This window comes from Arvicola amphibius, chromosome 5 (genome assembly GCF_903992535.2).
Source record: "Arvicola amphibius chromosome 5, mArvAmp1.2, whole genome shotgun sequence".
Taxonomy (NCBI): Eukaryota; Metazoa; Chordata; class Mammalia; order Rodentia; family Cricetidae; genus Arvicola; species Arvicola amphibius.
The window spans coordinates 32,187,515-32,206,972 of record NC_052051.1 but is presented as its reverse complement, the minus strand read 5'-3'; the positions used below and the strand labels follow the sequence as shown (position 1 = coordinate 32,206,972).

General features: G+C 41.8%; 1 protein-coding gene across 1 annotated transcript; it reads right to left on the bottom strand.

The window, feature by feature from the left end:
* Positions 1 to 3,123: 3,123 nt before the first annotated feature.
* Rbbp9 (RB binding protein 9, serine hydrolase) lies at positions 3,124 to 10,043 on the bottom strand. The gene is made up of 5 exons (XM_038331271.1): positions 9,871 to 10,043; positions 8,526 to 8,568; positions 7,410 to 7,515; positions 5,297 to 5,382; positions 3,124 to 4,804 (listed from the first exon to the last, which is right to left on the bottom strand). The coding sequence occupies exons 1-5, from the start codon at positions 9,967 to 9,969 to the stop codon at positions 4,578 to 4,580; spliced, it is 561 nt and encodes a 186-aa protein (XP_038187199.1). The 5' UTR covers positions 9,970 to 10,043; the 3' UTR covers positions 3,124 to 4,577.
* Between the last annotated feature and the right edge of the window lie 9,415 nt (positions 10,044 to 19,458).

The window sequence follows — 19,458 nt, the reverse complement described above, 5'->3', positions numbered from 1 at the left end:
GTCACCACAACATGAGTAACTGCATTAAAGGGTCCCATTAGGAAAGTTGAGAACCACTATCTGTAGTGTTCTATCAAAGCAGACAGAAGAGATAATATCTAATCATTTAACTAAATTGTAACTAAAACTAGTTGTGTATGATGGTGCACTCCTTTCATACTAGCACTTGGGAGGCAGAGGTAGGCAGGTCTTGGTTAGTTCAAGACCAGCCTGGACCACATATTGAATTTCAGGACAGCCAGGGCTATAGACAAAGAGACCCGGACTCAAAAATAAATACAGATCATTGCCCTTCAGTGTAAGGGGTGGGAACCTATCTTACAGTGTTTTAGACTGGTCTCCTTTTTTCCTTAATTGTTTTCTAAAAACCATGGTGTGATGTGTCTAAGCAGAAAACCATCACTGTATAGTTCGTTAGCCCCAGCCGTTGGGCACTGGAAAACACTAAGTTAGTTGCCATGCTGTTATGCAGAAGAAACACTAAGTTAGTTGCCATGCTGTTATGCAGAAGATAGCCATATCTTTAAGGATCTCAGCAGTTGATTTTTACTTCATGTCTTTTTTTTTTTTTTTTTTTTTTTTTTTTGAGACAAGGTTTTTTTTCTGTGTGGCTCTGGCTGCCCTGGAACTTTGCAGATCAGGCTAGCCTTGAACTCAGATCCACCTGTCTCTGCCTCCTCCACTACGCCCAGCTTACTTTGTGTCTTAAAAGTTTCTTTATGCAAGCCAAAAGCATGGGCCAACTGAAAGGGTTCACAGCCCACTCTTCTTTGAAGCTGAGCTATACCATTTGGTAGTATTCTAAGTGTACAGCATCATTGGAGTTACCTTGAGATAAATGGGACCAATAAAATCCAACTTGCTAGATCATTTTATCGATGAATTCTATGTCCAGCTCTATAGAAAAAGCATTTAATGACACCAGCTCTTAAGTGTTAGATTATATATTAAATGCAGGTTCCTCTTCTCCCTCTAGTGGGGCTGACATGGTAAAAAAAAGTGTTCGCTCTTCCTGGATCTGCCTGGCTTATCCAATAAGCACTAGTCTTATTTTCCTAGAAAACTAGATATGTAGGAGAGTTACAAAACGGAGAAAGAGTTTTTTAAAAAGAAAGTTTAATATGCTCTCTATTTTGTCTTTTTGTTTTGTTGGAGAAAAATCTCACTCTAGCCCACACTACCCTGGAGTTCACTTTATGGTCTAGGCTGGCCTTGAACTCATGGTGGTCCTGATTTAGCCTCCAAGTGCTGGGATTACAGGCATTTAGCAGCCATACATGGCTTTGTATTGTCTTGATGATTAGACACCGTTTTAAATTTGCAGTCAGTGGCTAGAAGTGTTCTTTGCCTCACCAGAATAAAGAGATACTTTAAAAGTTTTTCCTCATAGCATATTTTTACCGAATACTTTTTGCTTGTAGCATATTTACTCTTGAGTATTAACTGAGAAAGATAAATTTTAAAAAAACATAGCAACTGTGCTATAAATAAAATGAATTTGCCTACAGAAATAAGCTAGAATTAGAAGAAATTGTGGGCATCTAAAATCATGATGCCATGAAGTCAAACTGCAGATGAAGTCCAAATACTTCAGTCTTTCCCACCTGAGAACATATATTCTAAGTCTGTTGAGGATTCTGTTTTAAAGTGATCCTTAAAACAGTTAAACATTGCCAGTCATGGTGTGCTTGCTTTTAATGCCAGCACTTGGGAGGTAGAGGCATGAGCAAGTGGATCTTTGAGTTTGAAGCCAGCCTGATCCTACAGAGCAAGTTCCAGGATAGCCAGCAATACACAGAGAAACCCCGTCTCAAAAAAACAAAACAAAATTTGACATCATAAATCTATGTAATGGTTTTTAATGAATAGTTATGTGGTTTCTCTTACAGAATTTGACAATAAATGTTTTATATAAGAGTTTTGATGGTGATAATTAAGCAGGGTAATCAACAGTTCATTTCTGTGATGGGGCACACGCCTGGTATGTGGAGGCCTCTGGCCCAACCATCAGCTCAACAGTGAAGGGAAGAAACGTGGTTTCAGATTTACTATATGGCAGGTGAAGGACAAATACAAAATGTGCCCTGCAGCAGTGTGGTCCAGTAAGACAGGCTCTTGAACTCAGTCCTGCCTCTATCTCCCTCCTGCTGGGTCAGAAGTTTGTGCTGTAACATCTGGTCAAGTAGCATTTTCTGTTATGATGGAAATAGTCGATATTTGTTTGGTGTTTAGTGCAGTGACCCCGAGCCAGCTGGCTGGCCAGCACTTGAAACAAGAGCCTAAAGAACTAAGGTTTAGTTGGGCACTCGTGGCACATGCCGTGGCAGAGGCAGGCGGATCTCTGAGTTCGAGGCCAGCCTGGTCTACAGAGTGAGTTCTAGGAAAGGTTCCAAAGCTATAGAGAAATCCTGTCTCAAAAAACCAAAAAAAAAAAAAAAAAAAGTGCAGCTCAACAGAGCGCCTGCTTGTATGCTCAGATTACTGAATCTCACACTGAAATTTATTAGTCTGTAATTAAGATTTTAAACAACTTATTTGAAAGTTAGGAAAAAATATTAATTTAAAAACATTAATAGAAGGGGGAGGAGGACGGGAGGAGATGGAAATTTTTAATAAAAAAAAAATTAATAGATATATCTAATCTAGTCAGCAGACATTTTAGCAGTGATTGGACCAAACCTATAATCCAAGTTTGAGTCTACTTGAATTTGAGATTAGTAATGATTTACTCACTTTTTTGAATTCTTAAAAAATTATTAACATATAAATAACATTAATTCACAATTTGTTTTCTGCCACAGAATAAAAATATATTCACTTGCCAGGTAGTGGTGGCACACGCATTTAATCCCAGCATTTGGGAAACCAGCCTGGTCTACAGAGTGAGTACTAGAACCGCCAGGGCTGTTAGACCTATATGATTCTCTCCTCCAAAGATACTTCCTGTTAAAAGTTAGAGTCTCCTGACTTATATCACATTTAGAGCCCCCCATCATCTCACAACAGCTTTGCACCCCATCTAGGGGTAAAAGTGTGGAAACTCACATTTCCGCATCCATCACAGGCTCTGCATCACCAAGTTTAAGTACACTGGAGATCTTTGACATCACAATAGTCAGAAAATCCTGGGAAATAAAAGTTTTTATTTTTTTACATTAAAAACATGAGTGAAAATGTCATGATGAAACCATCTTGTAATCCAATGTATGTTAATATAAAGTACATTATTTTAAAAGGGGTTCTTTTTTTAATGAAAGAAAAATCTTGGAATGCCTGAATGATCAATAGAAGTTAAGAGGTTAACCTCTTTACAGAATTGAACTTGCATTGTGGAAAGTTCTTTTGGAAGATAACTTAAAACTTACAGTACAAATTGTTCCCTTACGTTAATTTTGGTTATCTTAGGCTTTTTCTTTTTCTTTTTTCTTTTTCTTTGTGTAACCTGTCCTAGAACTTGCTCTGTAGACCATGCCTTGAACTCACAGAAATCCACCTCCCAAGTGCTGGGATTAAAGGTGTGCCCCACCACTGCCTGTACTATAGAGAATCTAAAACGTTTATGACTAGATTTACAAATGGATAACTTGGTCTTTGTCTTGTAGCTTTTCCAAATCGTTCAATTACAGAGTTGCCAGCTGTCATAATTCATGTAGGGATTAAATGCATATAGTCCCCAGCTTAGAAAAAAGACCAACACTTGTCACATTCCTGTACTGCAGCACTCCCAATGCCCTGATCCTGCGAGTCTACCTGAAGTTGGTACAAAGATGACAAGCTATGCAGATATCTGTCCCCTGCAACTTCCTTACTCGTCTTGTCAGAAGGACTTGGGGTGGGGTCAGGGATCTGACCCAAATTTGAAGTTTGCTATCTTGAGCCAGCTTGAAGCAGCAGCTAGAGTTTTGAATTCTAAGAACATTCTGGACTTTTAATCATGTTTTTTTACCCCAGTAAGAGAAAATTTTACTTCAAAAAGAAAAGGTGTCTCTCATACTTTTCATAAAAATTTGTTTAGTTTTTGTTTCTTTGGGTTTTTTTGTTTTGTTTTTTGAGACAGGGTTTTACTAAATATTTAGCTTAGGTAGGCCTCAAATTCCAGATCTACCTTCTTCAGCTCCCCAAATACTAGGATGTCGGGAGTGGGTCACACCTTGCAGAAGCTACTGAGTTATAATTAAGAATGAGACTCAGGATACCAGAGTCTACTTGCTGTTTCTTTCCTGAGACAGGGTCAGGCTAGCCTTCCCCTCCTGGTCCTTGCTTTTTCAAGTGCTGGAATTACAGAGACATACCACCATGTCTGGTTCTACTTCTGACTTCCTCCCTGGATCAGCAGGATAGCTAAACAAACTCCCTCTGTGTTCCCTATCAAACAGAAAATACTTCTATAGTTACAGCTTTTGAAGAAGAGTTAAGCTGCGGGAACTGAAAATGCTAGTAGCTTAGTGTGAGTGTTCAAACAGGCTTGTTTTTCAGGCACTTCTGTAGCATAAGTAGACATTTCAAGTTTAGTACTGTGTGGTAATGGGTACTGTTCTACCCCATCCTGGAATGTTGGAGAGCAGGAGTTATCCCAACTATTCTGGTACTTTTAGCATAGACTTCACCGCACTAATTAGTTCAGGAAACTCTGTGTTCTGAAAGTGACCACGGTTGGTGAATTTGTACAATTTGGCGTCCAACCTATCTGCCACTTCTTCTTGTTCCTTCCAGGGAAGGAAGGGGTCATCAGTGGAGCCAAACTGTACAATGTGAGGGCAGTTGGCCTTGATCTTCTCCCACTGCCAGGGGCGGCTGAAGTACCCTACAGAAAAAAAAATAGCCTATCGATATGCACGAATCAACACCCTAAATATCTAAAAGTATCTAGTGGGGGCCCTCACAGGGGTGCAAAGGATCAGGGGCTTATATTCAGGACATTCTTTGGTTTTCCTATCTGTAGGACTTGATACCATACTGACTTGCAAAGACAAAGAGGCTCGAGTAAAACCAGGTCCTGGGATTCATTCTAGACTTCAGATTGGAAAAAATAGGTGGAAAATGTCTCACTTTATATTATATATGTTATATAATATAAATATAAATTTATATAGTTTTATATAATATAAATTTATATATTATATAATTATATATAATATAAATGTATAAATTTATAAATATTATATAAAATATATAAAAGATAAATTTGCTGTTATATTTTTAGGGCTTTCTGAGAGAGAATAACTACTTTGTAACTTGAGCACTCTATCCCGTGCCTAGAGAAGGGCTTTCCTGGGTGTTCTCCCTAAAGACTTACCACTTGCACGCTCGTTTTCATCTCCCAAGTCTGATGTGTATGCAGACACCAGTATAAGAGCATATACCTGATGTGTCTCTGCATACCTGGCATGAGAAAGATAGTGTCAGTAATATATGGTCTTATTAAATCTGAAAAGCAGTAAGCTATCTGATTTGAGTTCACAGAAAGGAGGTATATGCTACTGAGACAGATGCAAGCAAGAAGACATTCACTGCTGTGTGCACTCGTCCACCTTTAGTGTGCATCAGCACTGCTTATTCGGTCTACATTCCGATGAGATCCTAGACTCGGCCCCAGAGCATGGAATTCAGAGAAATGGGATTAAGGCCCAGGAACCTGCAATGTAAGAAAAACTGGACAATGCCAGAAAAGTACTTCCGCTGCCCCTGTACATGTGTTCCTCATTGTGTCGTTTTACAACTGTCCCCACGCCCAGACAAACGATCACTGTCTCCTTACAGGTAGGAAAGCCTTACTGCTCTGTGAACAGCACCCTCTGTAGACCACCAGACCACTATCTACAGATGCCCTCGCTCTGCCAAGAGCAGGCCAAGGAAAGACTGAGACCTTTGAAGAGGAAATGTTTAGGGCTAGAGTTTCATTCTTGAGAATAAAGTTCTCCCACCCCCTCCTCGTTACTCAAGAAATATCAAACCACAGAAGACATGACAGGAAAAGCCCCACCCAGACTGACTGGGGTTGCCACCCTTTACACTTACCTTAGTACATGTCCCCTACGAATAACCTTAGTACCGTTATTATACCCAATCATATATTGCTGCCTATATTCTTTATAAAGTTCAGGTAAGTTCCCTAAGCTAAATTCATTTTCTCATAGTTAAACTGAGATTATATATTTTTGGCAAGATAGCCTCATCACTTCAGGGACACATGATGTGTGTCCCACTATCAATGATACTGTTTGATTGCTTGTTAAGGTGTTCCCAGCACTTTCTATTGAGAAAGATCAATATCCCTTAGTAGTTAATAAATCAGCTAGCATGTCCCTTATGATTGTACTAGCTCCCTGTTTCTTCACACCCTTACACTGATGGTTTGGGCATCATTTTTCTTTGCCACTCCTAACTTTAGAAGCCAATTTTTAGAAGGCTGCTGACAATCCTGATAAATTCAGAAGACTTAGAAGATATCCATCTTTACCAATGGCTGGTAAACAAAAGGACAGAGTATGCTACAACCCATCCCCTTGACCTGTGTAGCTGAAAGGTCATAAAATGTGGCAAGATTCCATGACATACAATTCGCATGACATTTTGAATAACTGCTTGGAACAGACTTTGTTACCAGGGTAGGAGGAAATATGGAAGAAGCCCAACATGAAACAGTTGGCCAGCTAATCCCTTACCCCCTAGGCTAGTGGGGAAGGTAGGAGATTTTGATAGAAGCAAATGTGTGTACTGTGAATCCCAAGGATTGGGGGAGGGGTTGTAGGTAGGTAGGGGAAGCAACCTCCATTCTCCAGGAGGTACTTATTGAACATCTACTATGTTACACTCTCTCCTAGGCACTGCGATTCCTTGAACAAAGTCCCACCTGCATGGAGCTTCTATTAAATTAATAGGGGCAGATAAGAAATCAATGTATATTAGATGATAAAGCACTATAGGTAATGGAATACAGAGGAGATAGGAGCTAGCAGAGTGAGGCTTCTCTTTTATATGGAATTGTTAAAGATCTCACCCAAAATAGAACATTCAAGCAGAAACACGGTAAGAGAAAGTCAGGCAGCTTTTAAGACAGTGTCCCTGCTAGAAGGCTGAGCAGGATAAGGAAGGCAAGTGTGTACTTGGCATTTTCCAGGAACTGCAATGACGTCAGCATGCCTGGTTGGGAGGAGGAAAGGGGTGAAGGGAAACAGCTGAGCAACAGGAAGCTTCGGAGCTACAGAAACTTTAAAAGGATCACTGCACCTGGTAAAAATCTGTTTCTTCCAATCCCTTAACAAACAAGGAAGAAATTAGGGCAGATTAGGTTACCACTTTTGAGGTCAGCACTGTTCCTCTTCAATGGAAACTTAAGAAACACAACTATTTCCCCAGCAAGCGTGACTACAGACCACACCTGGGGCAGCAGTCCCACAGGGTCATACCTCATGGCTGCGATAGCCCCGGAACTGTGGCCTATGATGATGGTCTTCTCATCACAGTGCAGTTCTGTCTCCATGAAGGGCAGCCAGATGCTCTCCCGGGCTGTAACTGTGTTCAGGGTAAAACAGTCTGGTACTCAGAGGGGGAGTACCCAACTGGTACCCAACCAGTGATGCTGACCCACCTCTAATGGACAGCAGCTCACCACTTTAGACTGAGGTGGAAGTGGGGGGATGAGGCTGTTATCAGAGCCTAAGATCTCTGTCTTAAGGTTTTAGTGAAGAGCTTTGCTTCCCCCACCACGTTCTTATTAAAAAAATAAAAAATAAAATAAAAATTAAAAAGGGAAATAATACATTACGAAGCTTCCCCCTCACCCATTTTTCTTTTTCGAGAAAGAGCCTCACTATGTAGCACAGGCTAGTATGTAATTTGCTGTGCAGCCCACATCAGAATTCCCTTGTCACAGGCTCCCAACTGTCGGATTTAAAGGCATATACCACATACTGACCTCTCAACTCTGAAATTTTCATGTAAAAATTTAAACTTCGCAAACAAATACCCACAAGGTAGAGATACCGTTCAGAGGCAGAACACTTGCCCAGGATGTGTGAGACCCCTAGGTTCAGTCTCAGGACTGAGAAACATACACACAACACACACACACACACACACGCACAAAACCTCTTGACAACGTTCTAAAACCCATGTATAATATATATTTCTTTCCTGAACCAAGATGCACACATAACAAAAGGAGGAAATCTTATATTTTTAAATAATTAGGAACTCAACTGTAAGGCTTTATTTTATCTGTAATTTTACCTACATTGTGCTTGAAAATGTCTGCAGACATTCAACAGGGAAAATAAAGTTGCTAGCTTACAAAGTAAAAAAATAAAATTTTACCATGCCCAGGTGCTTTTCTTGGTTTTTCCTAAAATCTTCCATATTTTTTGGCTTACACCTGCCTCCTGGAGCTCCTTGCTTTATTTGTTCTTAATATGTATTTATCTTTGTTCTTTCACTATGATATTCCAGCTTCCCTCCCCTCACCCCCAGATGGTGAGCTCAAACTCTAATGGATGAGGCTTTTGAAAAGCAAGTTTAAAACTTACTTGGGTCAGGCATGTTTCTAGCCAGACACTGGAAACCCGGAACCTGAGATTTAAGGGGGAAGAAAAAGCTATAATAAAGAGCTTAATTCCAACTAAAACTAAAAAAAAAAAAAAAAAAAAAAGTGACACCTGATGTGATCTTGCTCAATTCAGTAAGTATTTGCTGGTTGTGAAATGAGATGGATTAAGCTGTGTGACAGATGAATATACGCCCATGTTTTGTAGACCTCCACAGAGACCTGTGTCTGCACTTGCAACCTGCTTATCCTTAGGGCCTCCATCTACAGAGAAGGCCCAAGCGGATGTGCTAGAGACAGAATGACCTGAGCAAACAGACTGCGTTCCAGAAAGAAAGTAAAAAAAATAATATAGATACACCATAGAGAAAGTTGGGCATCCCACCCTACTGGCCATTTCCAGCCGGACCTTGGAGTTTGGTAGCTTTGCCCATAGCTTTCAGCCGCAACCCTGAAGTTATATTCCAAATGGACTCTATTTTCTCCTGAAATTCTGTTCTAGAGGCCAAAGCAGGAAACTGTCTAGCTGCCAGACGATGAAAGGGAGCTTCTTTTCTTAAAAGTCAAGCAGCACAGGATGAGCTAGGGTGCGATGCTGCTTCTATGAAGCTCACACAGAAGCTAAATTAAACGATATCATACAAGATTATACACATGGGCTCCTGAGTTCGATTCCCAGACCCATGTAAAGGTAGAAAGAGAACTGGTTACACAAAATTGTCTTCTCACCTCCACAAGCACCTCCCACATACAATAAAGAGAAGCAAAATGTACTACAGACTGTCATAGGGATGGGACAGGAGGCAGGCAGATCAGTTAGAAGATACTGGCAATATTCTAGAGTTTAATTTGGGCGAAGAGTGTAGCTCAATGGCACACAATCAAAGGCCTTGGGTTTGAATAGCACCGATTTTTTTTTTTTTTTGGTCAGTTTGGTAGCGTATTACACGTTATATACATCCTTTGTATATATCAAAGGTTACGTGGTGAATTTTTTTAAAAAATCGAAAATAATATAAACATAAAATTATCTGGGAAGGCTCGAATCTGAACTGGCAGCAGATTGGGGTAGGGAGGGGGCATTCTCTGTATAGCAGGGTTCCTCTCAGTCTCAAGAACTGAGACCTCAGCTTTTTGGGCTGCTTCGCCAGGCAAGATCCTCCCTCGCCACTAGTTTAGATCTAAGGCTTGAGGTGCTAGCATCGTCGAGTACTCCCACACTGTGCTCATCTGGAGGAAGGTGGGCACAGGCTCGAGCCTCGCCCATCGTCCTCCCTCCCTCCGCTCCGCGCCAAGCTGACCGAAGGGCAGTGGCTGAAATTCCTTACCTGCTCCAGTCCCTTTCTCACCCAGCCGTACCAGCCCTGGGTGGCCACATCCCCGCCTCCGTTCCCGGGAACAATCACTGCCTTGCTAGGAGACGCCATGAACGTTGTCGCCTGAGACCCCTGCCCAGCTCTGACCAGCAGTGCTCAAATCGAGACTGCATCCGGCCGGGAGCCTGCGCTGAGGCCTTCTGGGAATTGTAGTCCTTTTATGCCCGCAGGTACACTTCCTTCTTTGTCTAGAGTACAGGCTGCCAAACTTAAACCCTGTGAATTGCCATCAAATATCACTCACCTTTGATTTCCTTTTTTCCAGCGAACTCATACTCCACGTTCCTTATGAAGTACTGGCAACAATATTCTCATAATGTGTTATCTTCTTATTATGGAATTTTCGTTCGTTTAAGACAGTCTCATTATGTAGCCCACCCCAACACTGGCCTGGGGCTCTCTACGTAGACCAGACTGGCCTAGAACTCACAAAGACCTTCCTGCCTCTGCCTCTTAAGTGCTGGCGTTAAAGGAATATGTCACCATATTCAGCAAGAATTATTATTTATGTGTATGCGCACCACATGCACGGGTGTGCCGCTAAGGAGTTTGGAGGAGGATGTTGGGTCCTCTGGAGATGCAAGTAGCCAAATGTGAGTGCTGGGAATCGAACTCCAGTATTCTGGAAGAGCAGCAGCTACACTTAATGGCTGAACCCCATTTTTGTTTTTTACAAATATTGTGCGTATGCCACACTGCCGGAGATGGCAAAGCATAAACCTCCTCCACACGCGGATTCTGAGATGCAGGAAGCAATTCCCTCCAGGAAACCCAGTGGCAGCTAAATGAGTGCCACTTGAGGGCCAAGGAGGAAACACCTACGTGCCCCCGAGGACCACTTCCATGGCGTCTGCATAAGCATTTCGCAATGTTACAGATGATTCTGGTTATAGCAATTCTACTAGTGTACTTGCTCTTCATGTTCTTTTTCCCTTCCACACCAGTGGCTTCTGAAAATATGAATGTGCTGTACGATAATATGAACCTTCTGATCTGATAGAGCTGGCAGGCTCTAAAGCTGTAAAGCAGGTCATGGGGAAAACTGTCTGATGAAAGAATTGGGGGGGGGGATTTGGGGAAAATGCAGAAATTGTTCTTTGCCTAATTATGAAACTTGGCAAAAGAATTATACATATATATATCCTCTCTGAGTTCGAGGCCAGCCTGGTCTACAAGAGCTAGTTCCAGGACAGGCTCTAAAAAAGCTGCAGAGAAACCCTGTCTCGAAAAACCAAAAAAAAAAAAAAAAAAAAGAAAAAAAGAATTATACTGAAATGGAAAAGAACTTGGCTATGATGAATAAAGTTTCTGAAGAACCTTTGGGGCTGACTGCCTATAGCCCTATAAATCAAAATGACACGTGTTGGAATTGTGAGGAACAGTGGGAAAGGTGCGACAATGCAGTAAAACCCACTGAACTATGCTTCTGTAACTGCAGGTAGTCTGCCTCTGCGGTGAAAGCCTCAGAAGCTGTTTTATGATTAACTCAGCTGAGAATTAAGAATATAGTGGCTGGCGTGGGGCTTGGGAACTGGGAAAATGTCATAATGAATGATGATGTTCTGATTTCAAAGAATCTTTATACTTCCTGTGAACTGCTTTGCCCAGGTAATGATTAGCCTGTGGCAAGAAAAAAAAAGAATCATTTTCCTTGTGTAAAATTTACAATAAAAGACTGAGGTTCGAAGCTCAGGGCAGAGAGAGGAAGGAGAAAAACCTGCCCTGCAGCTGATAGCCTGTCAGCTCGCATCAGAACCATGTTTGTGTACTCACTTCTCCTTCCAGACGTCCCAGATTCGAGCCCCACTTCTCTGCTGGGGCTGGTCCCTGCACCACATCTGATGTGTGCGTGTTCCAGCACAGATGAGTGTGTGTGTGGAGGATAGAGGACAACCTCAAGCAATCCTTTCTCTCATTTCTATCAGGTGGGTCCTGGAGATTGAACTCAGGTTGTCCAACCCAAATGCCGCTGGCTTTCTTCACTCGTACACAGTCTAGGGCCCTGTCCATGAACTGGAACCACCCACATTGAGGGTGGGTCTTTCTACCTCGATTAATTAAATGACTAAAAGAAGACTGTCTCCTACAGACCTGCCTGCGGGGAACCTGTTCTATGTGATTCCTCATCAAGACCCTTCTCAGGTGATTCTAGGTTGTGGCTAGTTGACAATTAAAACTAGCGGACACAGAGTTATTAATGAAACCAGAGTAGGAAGGGAGGGAGGAAAGAAACGTCAGTTTGCAAAATGGGTGAGGCAGGCAAGCCAGGAAAAGAACACAGAACCAGTTGTCTTGAATCTGTTCCTTGAGGTTTTTATTGAGGTGGGCACATGCATTCTTGGGGCTGGAGAGATGGCTCAGAGGTTAAGAGCACTGCCTGCTCTTCCAAAGGTCCTGAGTTCAATTCCCAGCAACCACATGGTGGCTCACAACCATCTGTAATAGGGTCTGGTGCCCTCCTCTGGCCTGCAGGCATACACACAGACAGAATATTGTATACATAATAAATAAATATTTTAAAAAAAAAGAAAAATGCATTCTTCCAAGAATAATGTGAGCTTTGGGTATAGAAATAATGCTCAAAATTTCCCAGGCCACCTCAAGAACAGACAGTCACCTTCTATTGTGTTCTAAAATTGTGTGTCTGTGGTGTGGGTGTAAGCCAGAGGTCAATGATGGGTAGCTTCTATTACTTTCCACTTTATATTTGATTTTTGAGACAAGATCTATCTGTGAATTCGGACATCACAAATTTAGTAAGACTAGCTGGCCAGCAAGTTCCAGGGATCTCTCTGCCTTCTGCTCCCCAGATGCTGGACACGGGCTGCGTCTTCAGCATCCTGGCGTGCTACCCACTGCAGCTGAAGCTGCACTTTCGCAGAGTCATGCCCCAGCCTCACAGAGCTTCTTAGCAGAGGACAACCCTGCCAGACACTGTCACCCTTAGCAGCTCCCTAGAGCTTGGAGCAAGTCTCCATGCCTTCTCATTTCAGTAATTCTTTTTAAATGGCGTCTCAATAGGTGCTGCTGTAAAGTCAGTTTTCAGCAGCTCAGGAACTGAATGGGAGTCGTGCATAATCACACAACTGACCTTTTAGTTTGAGAAAGTAAAACTTAACCCTCTGGGGCCGGTGGATAAGGGGAGCATGCACACACACCTTCAACTTTCAGGCCTCTCTCTTTTATTTTTTTCTTTCCTCCTTCCTGACATCCTCCTACATCTTTCCTGGTGTTCTCCTTCTAACCCTTCCTTTTTGTTTTCCTCGGACTCTATTTTTTCCCTTACAGCTTATGTACCCCAGCAAAATCTTTTAAGTAATATAAAAATTACAATATGGTTACATTCTATTTTTAAGTGAATGATTGCAATGAATACAAGTAAAAAAATTAGCATGTTTCCGATATCCCTTACATGATTAAACATTTTATGTATTATATATAAGAGAAATTATTCCCAAGGACCCACATACATTCCTGTCTAAACAACTTGTTATAGATTAACAGAGTGTAAGAAGGCAAGTTTTTCTCAGCCAATTCTTTTACTTCCAGACTGAATTTTGCAGTTACAAAGAAAGGATCGATCATTTTATTATTTATCTCAAAAGGTAATAATAAAAAACTTTTTTTAAAAAAACAGTAATCTGTACTTTTATATATAAAAAATAATCAGGAATTTCCACTTTAATCCTCAGGGTGCATACCCATTCATCAACAGGTTTTATTAACTCGTATCAGAAAGCTGAGGGCAGAAATGAGTATAAAGAACTAATCATTGCCTTTGACCACCAATCTATCTGAGCAAGAAAGGCATGTCAGTTAGTAATAACTGGACTGTAGGGGCCGAATTATACAGGCCCATATTCCTACACTGTCTGGCAGTCAGAGAACTCTGAGCGACCTACAAGGCACAATTTGCACCTGCCACACAGAAGGTGGTGGCCTAGCCTTTAAATAGTAAAAACAAGCTGACACCATCCTAAACAAGTGGTCAGGATATGCTAATGTCGTCCTGCTCCTTCTATTGTAAATTAGGAGGTCACCTAGGGAAGAGGCATTTTTCAGTCTGCCTGACAAAATGGGCATAGGTAGGCAAGACTTGACCTAAGTCATCCCCCCCCCCCCCACTTAGGAAACAGAGTGCTAATGAATTTCCCCCTCAGTTTACATTTTGATATAAAAGTTGTTTGGAAAATAAATGCAGGCGATTTTCAGGATGTGAATTCAGGATTTCATGAAGGATCTCTGAAACGCCCTCCTGATGCTGTCGTGTGAACAGTGCTTCATTTATTCCCACACCTCCACTCTGGTACGAGAAATATTTTATGTCAGGGCTGGTCCCTAACACTGGAGACTACATTTGTTTTTGTTCCTTGACCTCAACAAGTCCATTGCTCAACTATCAAAAGCATGACCTTTTAAACTTTAAATTGTTCCTCAAGATTTTTTTTTTTACATCAAAGCCATTAATAAAAGCATCTTAACCTAACTTTACTAACAATCTACCTGTCTAAATTCACTCTAAGAGTGGTGGTTGAATCATTAATCGGTTCCATCAGTGTCTTGGTTAGGGTTTCTATTGCTGTGAAGAGACACCATGACCATGGCAACTCTTATAAAGGAAGACATTTAACCGAGGAGGCAGCTTACAGGTCAAAGGTTCAGTTCATCACCATCATGGTGGGGAGATACTGGTGCAGGCAGACATGGTGCTGGAAATGCAGCTGAGAGTCCTACATCTTGTAGGCAACAGGAAGTTGACTGAAACACTGGGCACTATCTTGAGCATATATGAGACTTCAAAGGCCACATCCACAGTGTCACACTTCCTCTAACAAGGCTACACCTACTCCAACAAGGCCACACCTGCTAATCGTGCCTTTCCCTGTGAGATTATGGGGGCCATTTACATTCAAACTACCACAAGCAGCAATGCTTGTAAAAAGTTGATCACTATTATTCTAAGTACCGGTAACACTGCCCCAAGAGGGGCTGGAAACCCCCTTAGCGTTTTCATACAACTCATGGATTATGAGGGATGTGGCAGCTGTGAGGACTGCATGAGGTCCCGGGGACACACAGTCCTCAGGACTCTGCCTCTCCAAGGCTCATTTGGCATGGTTTTGCTGGCTCCTCAGCTGTGTCCTGTGAGTTCCAACGCTGCTTGCTGTTCCTCTTACATGCCCCCTGCTGCCAGTCTGAGCTGTAGGCAGACCCTGGTAGAACACAGATGCTATGTCTTCTGCCTGCCTTGGAGGCAGAAACTGGGAAAACCTTTTGCTTGGTGGCCATTTTCCAGGAGGGAACCCCTGCGGGGGGTGAAGGCATTCTCACTCAGTTCAGAATTTCTTCTTTTAAATAAATTTGTGCTTTTAGAAGCTAGAACTTTCAATGGGTGGGGTCTGAACATAGGACATATTTCTTATTGTCCCAGTGTAAAAGTACTAGGTTTTGTATTAATGCTGCCATTTTTTGTTTTGTTTTTCGAGGCAGGGTTTCTCTGTGTTCAGCTCTGACTGTCTTAGAACTTAATTTGTAAACCAGGTTGGTCTCAAACTCACAGAGTTCTGCCTGTCTCTGCCTTCCAAAGTGCTGGGATTAAAAGTGTGTGCCACCAACATCTAGTGCTAATCTCTTTTAAATTACAGATGTTTTCCCACATCTACCTTGTCTGAAGCTTTGATCATGTTCATGCTTTTTTCTTTTTTAAATTTTTATTATTTTAGCAATTGTGTATGTGTGTGCTTATGTGCACAGGAGTCCAGGTGACCTCTGAGAATGGAATTCCCCAGGAGTTTGAGTTACTGGCTGTCGTGAGCCAAGCAGTATGGGGACTAGGGACTGAACTTAGGGCCTCTGGAAAAGCAGTCAGTGCGCTTACCCATTGAGCCATCTCTCCAGCCCCTGGAAGTTTTTTTTTTTTTTTTAATGAGGGAAAAGGGAACATAAAAGGGGGGTGGGAAGAAGAGGAGGGAGGAGGAGACTGGACTCTGGGGACAGGAGCAGCAGAAGAGAAGAGAGAGGCAGAGAGAGGGGAGAGAAAAGGATAAAGACAGAGAGGTAGGCAGAGAAGCAGAGAAAGAAAGGAAAGAGAGAGAAAGGGAGAGAGAGAGAGAGAGAGAGAGAGAGAGAGAGAGAGAGAGAGAGAGAGAGAGAGAGAGAGAGAGAGAGAGGGAGGAGGTGGGTAAGACCCTTTTAAAAGCAAGTGTAGTGGCTGTGCTCAGGAGGTGCTCTTAGTGGCTACAGTTGAGGACTTTTCCTGTCAGAATCCCAAGGGTAAGCCAGTACAGATGCACAGATGCAGAGATGCACAAACACAGCAGTTCTGGAGGGAAAGGTATCCTGAAGCTGCCATGTGGTTGGGGATTGTTTCCCTGCAGGATGTAGCAATCGTGCTCCTCTCAGAGAGGCGGAGTTTTCCAGGGAGAAGATTTTCTGCTCAGGGATTGGTTAGTTTGCCTGCTTAGGGATTGGTTGGTTTAATGAGGGGCAGAGCTGACTCTGGTTTCAGGGCTAAACTGTGTTTTTTTCTTTGGCCCTTTTTAGCCTTTGGCTCTATTTTCAGGGCCGGGGCATATTTCTTTCACTGACTCTAGTTCTAGAGTGCATTTCTTAGATCTTGTTTCAGGGCTAAAGTGTTTCTTTCAGTGGCTCTGGGTTCCATCACTAGGGTGTGTTTCTTTTACTGGCTCTGGGTTCAGGCTAGGTTTTATGTTCAGGGATTGGTTGGTTTTGTGTTCAGTTAGTCAGGGGCAGATTTGGGTCTGGTTTCAGAGCCAAACTGTGTTTCTTTCACTGGCCCTTTTTTAGCTTTTGGCTCTATTTTCAGGGCCAGGGCCTACTTCTTTCACTGACTCTAGTTCTAGCGCCATCGTGTATTTCTTTCGCTTTGGTTTCAGGGTCAGGATGCATTCCTTTGGTTCTGGGTTCACGGCTACAGTGTTTCTTTCTCTGGTTCAGGTTTCAGAGCCAGAGTGTGTTTCTTTCAGTGGCTCTGGTTTCAGAATCAGGGTGGGTTTCTTTGGCTGGCCCTTTTACCCTACAGTTAGGTTTTCTGTTGCTGTGAAGAGATACTATGGCTGCTTATAAAGGAAAACATGCCGGGCGGTGGTGGCGCACGCCTTTAATCCCAGCACTCGGGAGGCAGAGGCAGGCGGATCTCTGTGAGTTCGAGACCAGCCTGGTCTACAAGAGCTAGTTCCAGGACAGGCTCCAAAGCCACAGAGAAACCCTGTCTCGAAAAACCAAAAAAAAAAAAAAAAAAAAAAAAGGAAAACATTTAATTGGGGCTAACTTACAGTTCAGAGGTTTAGTCCGCTATCATCATGGCTGGAAACATGGTGGCATGCTGGTGGACATGGTGCTGGAGAGGTAGCTGAGAGCTCTGTATCTTGATCCATAGGCAACAGAAGGAGACTGTGACCCACACTGGGCATAACTTGAGCATATAAGACCTCAAAGCCTACCTAGACAGTAACACACTTTCTCCAAGGCTATTCCTCCTAATAGTGCCACCCACTATGGGCCAAACATTCAAACCAGTGAGTCTATGGGGACCATTTCTATTCACACTACCACAGTCCCTGTTGAATTTGGCCCTTATTTCCATGTAGGGCCTGAGAAAGCTGAAAAGAAAAAAAAAAAAGGATTTGACTACTTTTAAAAAAAAACTCTGCCATACAGCAGAGCACTTAAATAGCCACATTAAATCGAAACAAACAAACAATGGCAACAAAAAACTAAGGAAGAACTGCCTGCCACAGTGCAGAGCTGGGGACTGAATGCAGTTCCTGGTCAAATGCACCTCGGATCTTGCAGGAAGCTTTAGGCTTGGCTCTCAGGACCCAAGAAGCAGGCAGAGCCAGCTGCCAAATCCTCGGTGGAGGTCCTAGCCATGCCACTAAGCAGTTTAAAGGCTCATGCGGCCACAAAGGACCAGAGATACACAGTAAAAGAGGTCCAGATGGAAAAAAAAACTCTAAACAAATTCCAGTATGTTTCAAAATGTGAGTAGGCTTAAGAAGAAAAAGAGTATAGGCAGTCATAGAAATGAATAGTTTAAAAACAATATCTTAAAGAAAGAGTAAAAGTAATATGAAAGAAAAAAGACACATAACGATGGACAATACACAGGCAGTCTCGATCCTATATAGTATTGTGTTGATTTAGAATTTTTTTGATTGTCGATAGGAAAATGGCAACTGCTAAAACACACGGGACTGAAACAGAGACTGTTGAAATAAACAATATATTTTAGGGCTGCCTTAACTTTAAACTGAAAGTCAAAAAATGCATTGCTTTGGAGAAGAGGTTTTACTTTTATTTCCACAGGAAACAAGATGCTCTGGATTCCTTTAGGGTTGACGGATCAAGGCTGTAGGCAGACCTTTCTGTACTGCCAGTCACTCTCCAAATAACTACACAGAGACTTAATATTAAATCTCAATGTTCAGTTGATAGCTTAAGCTTGTGTTAGCTAGGTCTTTCTTATAACTTAAATTAACCCATTTCTAATTAATCTATCTGCTGACCTGAGGCTTGTTTACCTCATGTAAGTACTTCCCATCCTTCTAGTTTATCTCCTCTGACTGCCTTTCTTTTTTTTTTTTTTCTGCATTCCTCTGTCCCCAAAATCCTGCCTAGCTAATCGGCAAGTTAGCTCTTAGCTTAATGAGAATACTACATATTTATATTGGACAAAAAGATTGTTCCACAGCTCAAGGGAAACCTTCTGAATCTTGACAGGTGATATATATATCAACAAAGTTTACAGCTGGTCGTCACAGGACGTGGCCATTATCTCAACTATCTCAGGGACTCCTAAAGATGCCGATGCCCACACATAACAGGAAGCAATCTGAAGATTCCCAAGAGATGGTGTTGGTGGTTGTTGGTTACTTAATGGGTTATGAATGTTTGTTATCATTTAGGAGAATATAGAAATATAGGATAAAATATATTAATATGTATTATTAATAAAATTTATTAGTAAGCATATTATTAATTAAATTTATTATGGATTACATTAATCTCAGATATTGTACATTTGTGTGGATTGGGGTACATTGATACAAATCTAAAGTTATTTTTGTTATATTGCGTATATGTTTCTACTCTTGCTTTGGAGTATTGTGCTTATGCTGCTCATCTTAAAATGCAATGTATAATTAAGAAAGGAGGTTGGTAGTTAATCTATAATAACCAAACTTGTAGCATATTTAAGGTTGCAAGACATTGTTTTTTTTTTTTTTTTTTTTTTTTTTGGTTTTTCGAGACAGGGTTTCTCTGTAGCTTTGGAGCCTGTCCTGGAACTAGCTCTTGTAGACCAGGCTGGCCTCGAACTCACAGAGATCCGCCTACCTCTGCCTCCCGAGTGCTGGGATTAAAGGCGTGCGGTTGCAAGACATTGTTAACATTAATGTTTAAAGATGATGAAAATGTAAATTTGTTAAAGAATGAATTATTATTCTGACAAGATTTTTTAAAAATATTTATTTATTATGTATACAATGTCTGTGTATATGTTTTCAGGCCAGAAGATGG

Excerpts from the sequence above, each read along its gene's own strand:
- Rbbp9 (XM_038331271.1), bottom strand. The coding sequence starts at position 9,969 with ATGGCGTCTCCTAGCAAGGCAGTGATTGTTCCCGGGAACGGAGGCGGG. Across the intron at positions 7,516-8,525 it reads TAGAAACATGCCTGACCCAA|TTACAGCCCGGGAGAGCATC; the intron begins GTAAGTTTTAAA and ends CCCTGAACACAG. Across the intron at positions 4,805-5,296 it reads TGAAAACGAGCGTGCAAGTG|GGTACTTCAGCCGCCCCTGG; the intron begins GTAAGTCTTTAG and ends TTTTTTCTGTAG.